The following is an 8,552-nucleotide window of genomic DNA, read 5'->3' on the forward strand; positions in this document are numbered from 1 at the left end:
TTTCCTTGCGATGCAATCGCGATCAAGGGACAGGCAAGTTAGTTTTCACATACGGACAATAGAAGGTAAACCCTAGCAACCCCCGAAATGCTCATTCAAGCACAGCGTCGGCCGTCTCCTCACCGACCAATCAGTGACCAGGATGCCAGGAGAAGCGGCTGGGCATAGCGCACCCCGCCCGCACGCTCCAGTCGACTTGGCAGTGTGCGAGCTTCACGCTTCGGTTAGCGGCAAGCAGCAAACTGACCAATGAGATCACTCCGGTCGTTGTTAGGGGCGGAGCCTATCTGTGGCGCTCACTCCAAATTTTCGAACCAGTTTCTGCTTCATTGAAACGCCAAAAAACATGGCCCAGAAAAACGCTATTTTTTGGTCTTTCCTTTCATCATTTTGCTTCAAAATTTCGACAGATGATAGAAGACATGTCAGACTCCAATAATACGTCAAAATCAGAAAATCGTAAGTTTTGACCAATTATGATGCTCTGACTTCAAACTCGATTTTCACGGCTTCTACCGTGCGCGACTTTAGGACCTTTTTGTTGTAGCGGGTCACATATTATCAAATATTTCTTAATTTAGGAGGTTTGGGCCCCTTGCCCTTTCACACACTTTGAGATCCTATCCCCCTAGGAATGCTACTTGCCAAGTTTGGTGAAAATCCACTTTGCTTTATCACTTCTGGTTCTCGAGAAGAAGAATTGTAAATATTCCATAATGTTGGGGGGGGGGGGGGATTGGGCCCCCTAGGGGCCCCCAAGGGGAGCATGGTGCCCTGTTGAACAAATTGAGATCTTAACCCCTGGCATGCTACCTGCCAAGTTTGGTGAATATTCATCAAGAGGTTTTCAAGAAGAATATGAACATGTACAATTTAAGTCCCCATTTGGACCCACCCCACCCCACTGCCCTTGGGTCCCAAGGGAGTGGGGGCACCCCCTAATTCTGCCATGAACAAACTTGAAACAACAGTCATCAATATACTAACTCGTAGTATTAACTTGTAGCTTTATCACGTCTGGTTCTAGAGAAGAAGATTTTTTTTTAAAAAGATTCCTTAATTTGGGGGGTTTTGGCCTGGGGGTTTTTGCCTGGGGGCCCCAGGTAGGTGGCATGGTGCCCATTTGAACAAATTGAGATCCTATCCCCCTAGGGATGCTATCTGCCAAGTTTGGTGAAAATCGGTCATGGGTTCTCAAGAAGAAGATGGAAATGTAAAAAGTTCGCGCACGACGTATGCCGGATGCTGGACGAAGAGCGATCGCAATAGCTCACTGGTGAGCTAAACAAACTCAGAGGTCTTGCAAACAACTTATTTGACAGCTCAGTGTTCATATTTAGTGTGGGAATGATTTAACTGGCAGTCTGCTGTCAGAGCATAGTAAAAGCCTGACAAAAGAAAAAGGCAATGTGTAAAATGTATACTTATTTTCATTGGGGTCTGTCAGCATCCGGTTCCACCAGTTGCATTCATGAAGGGAGAATAACAAGAACAAAGTTGAATGAGCAATGAATGTCCACAAACTTGTTTCTTAAACATATACAGTAAACAAAGCATTACAAATCAGTGAAAAACTCTGTGAAATCCGGCATAAAAACAATATTTTAATAAAAAGTATTCTCTGTAACAGGGAATCTGCATGTTCTAAAACTCAAATTATACTATAAAACTATACACTGAACAGGGGGGCATTTCATGAAGCATTTTGTCCGACAAAGTTGCCGCACCAATTTCTCTCAGCCAATCAGATGCAAGGATTTCAGTAGCTTGTAACAGTTTGTCAGAAAAATATCCGACCAAAGCGCTTCATGAAATGCCCCCAAGCTACTGCACTGTCACCAATCATTGTAGAGTTCATATCCATAGAGGGCAGCACACAACATTATCCAAACTTTAAAAATCCATTGCTTTTTCAACAGATTGTTTGATTGTCCTTGCACTCTCACTCAGCAGTTCATCAGTAATCTTTCTGCCTTCCCTAAATCCATTAAAAGATTTGGGGAACTTCTCCTTTAAATCATTTTACACATTTTCTTCCTTTCATAAATAATGAAATGTTATCAAAAAGCCTACACACAGTGATGATTCTAAAATGCAGTAAGGATGTGTTTTACCTATTGTACAGAAAGGAAAGTTCTCTGCAGCAGCTTGACTTTTTGTGAGCACATTGAAGAAGGTTGATTTCCTGTGTGAAAATACAAACAAACAAAAACATTCTACTGGGGGCAAACGGAATGTCATTCTTAGATTTGCAGCAATTGAAAGATAGTGGTATATGAATATGCTCGTATTTTGACATGGTAAGAATGAGACAATTGTGAGTAAGGTGACTGAATTATCATAAAACATATACTAGTAATAGTATGCTGGGTCCTGTAAAAACACTGAACCTTCTCTGACTAGTGTGTTACACAGATATTTCCACTACGGGCATTTGGAAATGTAAACAGAGACAACGGAGATTCATTCCAATGCAATGTAATACAATAAGATATTTAATGCTCTATCTTAGATCTATAATCATCTCTTACTTATGAAAAATAAAATCACCAAATACATCATAAATCCTTGCAAAATAAATCTGGAAATACAACTAGGTGCTGTTGATAGGTTTGGTGGGGGTCTATTTTGCTTTGCTTTTAGTAAGTGGCAGCATTGATAGTAAAATGTATACCAAGCATCTTGGTATCTTACTGTTGTTGAAATAAGAGTTTAATCAAATGTATCTTTAATATTACATCAATTAAAACATAATACATATATACACATAATTTCGTAATCATTCATTAGGGATCTTTCAATCTCTATCATCAACCTAAAACTGCACTTTACTGCATTCCTTGAGGATGATTGTCAATTTCAGTGTCAAATTTAAGCACATAACCAAATGCATTTCCATGCATATCAAATAAACATAGCAGCCATACAGGCCCTACTAAAAATTTTGAACTGTTCATGTCTTGAGGCATTCTTCTCCCTCCTTATAAATTGAAATTATTACATAAAATGATCTGGCATTGCAATAAGATAGACATTCCCGATTGAGCCTACCTCAAAAGAGTTAATAACTCTTTATTACCTGGTATGTTAGTTGTGGATGCTACAGAGAAGAAAGGCAAGACAAAACAGTTAACATTTTGATTGCTATACACTTGCCATGGCTGTCAGGAAAAAAAAAAAAACACATAAAAAGAATAATAATACCAATTCCTCAGATGATGAGCTCTACAACTGGACATTTGGCGAATATCTTCTGAACTTATCTAAAAAGTTGTAAAGAATTGGGAATTTCTACTTCTATATTCCAGCAACTGATGCTGACACTGATTCTGTAACTAGGCTAACCCATTTTACACTTACCCAACATTGGGCAGTCCAACAATCCCAATCTTGAGAGAAGTCCCAAAACGCCCAAATAAAACTGTTTTGGGAGGAGCTTCCTTTCCCTTTTTTGGAGGCATTGTTCACACCTCACACAGTCCTTTCGTCGTTTTGAACCTGCAGGATGACATGAAAGGAAAGTTTCTAAACTTTCTATCTCAAACATAATTATTGTCATGAACGTCATGATTTTTAACATGAGACATTTGAAGAAACGGACAAATATTATCTGACCCTACATGGAAAATGTTTTCCATTAAATAACCCCAGTGGCCCAGACGTCATACAGTGTATACGTGTACTAACGTGGTTAAAGAGAGAGAGCAGACTCAGCACTGAACAGCTGGCAGCTGAAAGAGAGCAGCAGGTGAAGTCGGCCCTGTAGGCTGAAGCTAAAGGTTTGGTAAAATTAAAATGGAACATAGTCATAGAAAATGAATAGAGTTTGGGACTGCTTGAATAAACACATTTCCTCATATAAAATGATCCATATCCTTGATCAAATTTTCAATTATTTGTGAATTTACCAATTTAATTAGCCCTCCCACAGCATTACAATGGCCACGCCACGTGCGACACTGTAAACATACACGGATATCAGCTAGTGGGACTAAGAAAATGTCCCCCCCCCCCCCATTCACGATGTCATAATTTGAACTGTGAAGAAAATGTTCTAAAAGGTGCCGTCTTCGTATAACCTTTACCTGAAAATTTGTTGAAAAATGTCTCCAAACAAATGAACGTTGTAGGAAGTTAACTCCTCAATATCCTAATATTTGGGTAATTACCAAACAATATAAATGATTGACAGCAGATTGTGTATACGTCCACGTACCTCCTACAAGGGATATGGCTACGCACGGCACATAGGGCACGCGACGGTACGTAGTAGGTCCGCCCAGCTCAGGCAGCGCAGCGGCGGCCAGTACAGTGCAGGAAGTTCGTACGTACCGCCGTGGCCATCCGAACAACACACGACAGGTCTCCAAGACTTCAGTAAATATACTATGAGTCTATATAATTATATGGCTATTCGACAGAAACAGCAACTACACCTGCAAATATCGGCAATTTATAACATCGATTTTAGGTTACTAGTACCTGAATTAACACTCGTACTCCCTCGGGGAAACTGTCAGATGTGGTGGATATGGTGCAGGTACATGTAGCAGCAAGCAGAATCTATGTGGCCCTCTGATTTGCGGTCCCCCTGATTTGCATAGCATGTAGCATGCGATGAGTAGTATGAGCTACATATGGTGCAACCGTGGAGAGGATACCCCACGATCTCTCAAATGGATGCAACTGCCTTGAATTATAATTTTAACATTGCTAGACACACAAAACATGGAATCGTAACAAAGATATTGCATAACAATGTCCTTGCGTTGTTCCCATCGCACCGACTTTGTTTCATTTCAGTCGGTGCCAGTCATCTTTTGTCGATGTTCAAGACGCAGTAAATGTGTCTCTTGTTCTGAATGAACCCTCACACGCGCACCACTCCCAACCTCAATACTAGTACATGCAAGGAGGTACCTCCTTATTGGTACATGGTATTAAAAGGCACTGTACGTCTCCTTTTCTTTCTTTAGTTGTGTCCCTGTTTGATTTGTTTTCATTAGTTTTTTTTTTTTTGAATGAACTCACAGTTTCTCGTGTCTTCAATCTACCAGGATAGTTTGAAATTACTACGTAGCAGTAAATGTATATAAGTTATAAATGTTATCAATGTTTATTATGTTGTAAATATTTTAAATGTTATAACTGTTATAAATGTTGTGAATGTTATAAATGTTATAAATGTATATATGTTATAGTAGGTCCCACTCACAAGCTGTGCTTCTTGGGGACTGTGTTTGGTTTGGTTTTCAATTGAATTGAATAGAACTGAACTAAATTGAATTGAATTGAATTGAATTGAGGTGAGCCTAGTACCTCCTTGGTGAGACATTGCAAACACACAAGGCTTCACTCAACCTCCTTTTTTCTTTCGGGCCCTATGGGCCATTCTCCGATAAAGCGTGCAAAACTGCGATTTTCGTGTCGCCAGCATGTTTATACAGTTTGAATCGATATTTTGTCCCTCAGAAATCATTTTTTTTTGCTTAAATTCATCTGAGGGGTCGGACCTGTGAAATAAATACCAATAAAGCTATTGGGACGTCCGGGATAATATTAGAATTACGATTCGAAGTTTGATGTAACCCTAAAAACCCCATGTCGCCAGGACAGGAAGTGTTCATATAACAAGTTGTTACTTGTTAACATATCATTCAGATCAAATCTTTTGTACCTCATTACATTGCCCCTCGAGTGCCTGAATGAAAAATGATATTACATAACAATATGATGTTTTGAGATTTTTCTAAGAGATAATTTATATCATGTCGCCAAATCGCAGTCAGATACGTTACCCTTTTTTCAGACTCTTGAGAGAAGATCAAAGAAATGCCGCATGGCAGTGTAATTTCATGTGTTAAACAAAGTCAACCTAACGCATACATGGAACCATGATTTATTCATTGAATCTCTTGTTACAAAATAAATATACTGATCCGAAGCCGCGGAAGCCTCATGTTACGATAAGCTGACATCAGATACGTTACTTAAACTTTGATTCATTTAGAAAAAAGTATGCTGTAAATAAAAACGAAGCTCAGATACTTTTGAATACTTTAGGCAATGATTAATCACGCAACAAAAATTTTTTGAGAAAATGAATATTTTAGTAGATAATAGTATGAGAACGGTAACGGCACGTCAGATACGTTACCATCAAAAGTGTCAGATACGTTACCAACAAAATAAAAGGTTATCCGCGCCGCGCTTTTGCGCGCGGATTTAACCGGTTTACAACGGGCTCTCTTGTTATGACTTGCTAAAAGGATAGTTCTAAGAGGAATTAGGAGTTTATTTGAAGAAAATCGGTTTTGAAGTGGCCGATGTCCAATATATAGTAAAAGAAACAAAAAAGTAAAAGAAACAAAATGTGGTGGCTCATCTCCTTTTATTTGGACATCTTTCTTGTACTTTATTTTGGACATCTCAGTCACTTCGGGGCTGTTTTCATGAAGTAAATACTTAATTCTTCATATAGTTATTATATGCTGTAAAGTATTTCGTGTAAGTGGATTTCAATTATCTTGCAAAAGGTTAAAACCTATACTCATCTAAACCAGAAATGTACTATCACTTATTGTGGCATTTACAAAAAGTGCCGTCATAAATTCATTTTCTTTCTGCTTTGTTGTGTTTGTGTGTGTGCCTGCGTGCGTGTTATGTTCCACAATAACATAGAAAGACTTTAGAGGCTGAGTTTTGGTACCCACCTTTTTTTTTCAACTTCACAGCAAACGCAACTACATGAACGGTCTACCTTTCATTATTACCTTTCATTATAATGTTGCATCTTATTTACATAAAATGGGGTTAGTATTATGGTTAAAGTCAAGATCACTCCCTTCGTTGCAGGTTTATGTTCTGAAAATATCGATAGGAATAGATGTCTAACAATTTCTAACGTTTTGCATCAGGGTTTTGAATCATATGTTTGAGTGATCGGGGTTTGATGTAAATTGGTAGTTTATTATGTCAATAAACATAAATACTTTGTCAGATACGTTACCATCGCTCATTGGTTCTTCAGACCTAATTTGTTACAGACAGGAACAAAGGAATTTGAATTTATATTTATCACTTGCTTATATCTTTTCCCATTTCATTCTTACCGTCTTCCGTGTATCATAATAACAAAGTTTCGGAATTATATCAGAAAAGAAGCATTGTGGAATTGTGCCTGCTTGACTCGTATTTTACGTACATCTCAAAGTTTTATTGAAGAATGATCTAATCTTCTATCGATGACGAGAACATTTTTTTACGTTTAGAAGTGCTGTGTTTTAACGAAAATAATCATATTGTGATTTTCTTACAAGTTAAAATGAATATATTGACATGATTGGTGTTGGGTTTAAAATTGTATACTAACGGAACGTCTGATGCGTCAGATACGTTACCACACACCGTTCTGCTTTCGATCCGAAATGTATTTAATCTGACAGAGATGTTACCTGGCATTTGCTATTTATGAGAGGTATAATACTTGTTCATAAAGTTGCATACATAATCAATGAGATTATTGTTGTAATTCAAATGCAGGTAAAAAGTTAGATTAGGGAAACATATTTCAAGCCAAAATATGTACATGTTCTTGATTTTTATTTAGCCTTCATTTTATAGATTACTATCATTCTTATTACAGATTAGATCAAAGCTGACTCCAAAATGTTTCAACGATGCTTGTAGATGTTTAAGCTTGTAGCTTTACATTATCATTGCCATTTTAAAGCAAGAAATAAGCAGACAATCAACAGTTTTGTGATGCTACCTCTGGTAACGTATCTGATATTTGGTTTTGATAACAGTGATTATGCAAAAAAAAAGGACTCTACGTTTGGAAATGTTTCTAGGAAAAGAATGGGCTCTCAAAAATCACCCATTGATTGTTTTGTATTCCTAAGGGATTGAAGTTTCTGAAATGATAAAAAATAAATGAAATCTCTGATGTTGATTTTTTGTCATTTCTACAACGGTAATTGCACGCTTTATCGGAGAATGGCCCCTATACAGGGCAGGCTACCAACCGGGCAGGTCGTTAGTGTGCCCTGCCAGATGTTACGCAGGAATCAAATTTTGAGTGCTTTGCCTGTTGCGATGGTTGTGAGTTGCAGTTTTGAAAATAGTTTTAATCTGGAATGATACCCTAGGCCTATACGTGAGGCTACACCTTATTTTCCCCTTCGGCAAAATTTGTTTGTTTGCATGTTTGTTGTTGCTTTTTTAATGGTTTTACCTATTTCGAGGGTGCTGGATCTGAGTCTGGTTGATGATGCAACTCTAGCATATCTTGCATCATCCAGATTCAGATTCAACACTCTTGAAATAGGTTAAAACTATCAAATCTTTTCCCATTTTCACCATTTATGGTCACAATTATTCTTTTCGATTGTTCACCATTTGCAAGCAGGAAATATTTTGGCAGCCATATTAGCGGCCATCTAGACAGTCTCGAAACCTTCAAGGATCACTAATAAGAGTTCACCAAAAATCATCAAAAATCACCAAATTTGGAAAAGTGTAGTTTTTAGGCTTCAGTTGCAAGACAACTA

The 8,552-nt window shown here is 38.0% G+C and overlaps 1 protein-coding gene across 1 annotated transcript in view; it reads right to left on the bottom strand.

The window, feature by feature from the left end:
- The window catches only part of LOC140245466 (obg-like ATPase 1), a 30,911-nt gene extending 26,689 nt beyond the window's left edge, over positions 1-4,222 (bottom strand). The window contains exons 1-4 of the mRNA XM_072325040.1: positions 4,086-4,222; positions 3,361-3,498; positions 2,115-2,185; positions 1,016-1,023 (exon numbers count right to left, since the gene is read on the bottom strand). Of these exons, the coding sequence (XP_072181141.1) occupies positions 1,016-1,023; positions 2,115-2,185; positions 3,361-3,461 (180 nt within the window). The 5' untranslated portion in view covers positions 3,462-3,498; positions 4,086-4,222. The remainder of the gene's footprint in view (positions 1-1,015; positions 1,024-2,114; positions 2,186-3,360; positions 3,499-4,085) is intronic.
- Between the last annotated feature and the right edge of the window lie 4,330 nt (positions 4,223-8,552).

The sequence above is a fragment of the Diadema setosum genome, chromosome 22 (assembly GCF_964275005.1).
Source record: "Diadema setosum chromosome 22, eeDiaSeto1, whole genome shotgun sequence".
Taxonomy (NCBI): Eukaryota; Metazoa; Echinodermata; class Echinoidea; order Diadematoida; family Diadematidae; genus Diadema; species Diadema setosum.